Source organism: Perkinsus marinus (assembly GCF_000006405.1).
Source record: "Perkinsus marinus ATCC 50983 genomic scaffold scf_1104296970780, whole genome shotgun sequence".
Lineage (NCBI taxonomy): Eukaryota > Perkinsozoa > Perkinsida > Perkinsidae > Perkinsus > Perkinsus marinus.
Genome location: NW_003202327.1, coordinates 1 through 809, shown reverse-complemented (window position 1 = coordinate 809; position 809 = coordinate 1). Strand labels below are relative to the sequence as shown.

The 809-nt window shown below is 56.6% G+C and overlaps 1 protein-coding gene across 1 annotated transcript; it reads left to right on the top strand.

The window, feature by feature from the left end:
• Window positions 1-266: 266 nt before the first annotated feature.
• Pmar_PMAR016689 (hypothetical protein) lies at window positions 267-677 on the top strand (the record flags this gene model as incomplete). Its single annotated transcript, XM_002767403.1, has 1 exon — window positions 267-677. A coding segment is annotated over one exon (411 nt), but the record flags the coding sequence as incomplete, so codon positions are not given.
• Window positions 678-809: the final 132 nt, after the last annotated feature.

The window sequence follows — 809 nt, the reverse complement described above, 5'->3', positions numbered from 1 at the left end:
CCCCCCCCCCCCCCCCGCCCCTGGACGGTTGTCGCAAGCAGAAGACGGCGCCCTAATGGTTCCACACGGTGTGGACCACACCAGAACATCCGCGCACTATCGCAACACCAGCGGCCCCCAAGGCTGGCAAGGGCAAGGGCAAGGGCAAGGGTAAGGGTTCTACACCCCAAGGTGCCACGAGGGCTGCGTTGGAACGGGCTAAGAAAGCCACCAACAAGAAGTCAGGTGTTGTTGAGCTCCGCTCAGACAACGATGATGTGCCTGACATGACGGCGGCGGAGTTCATGGCCCTCCGTACTCGGGCCCTTGGGCTTCTAAATGGCGCGATCACCATCAGTTCCACCTTCCCGATCAAGGGAGGCATGGGACTAGTCCTCTGCGACGAGGGTCAAGGTACCTCATGTGTTCAATTTTTGAACAACATGCAGGGTTACACTGCCAAGATTCGCTCTGGCTTGTGGCCGCGGATTGTCTGCTTCAATCCTGCGGTTGCCCGCGGTGTCACTGTTGACCAACTAGGTTGCATGGTTGAGGAAGGTAATCCAATCTCAACCAAGGACATTGATAGTTCTAAGCTGGTCTCCTCCGTGTTCTGGAGAGGCCAGCATATGGTCTTGTCGGTCTCTCCGACTCTCTATCACCGTCTTGCGGCTGGTGGAGAAGGAAAGACCCGACTGGTATTAAATCATCTATGCACCAGATGGCAGACATCCCGTATGCCATCTGTGTGTTTTAGATGTGCGAAGATAGGGCATATAGGCCCTTCCTGTCCTCACCGGCGGGATGGGTCTAAGGTACGCTGCACGCGT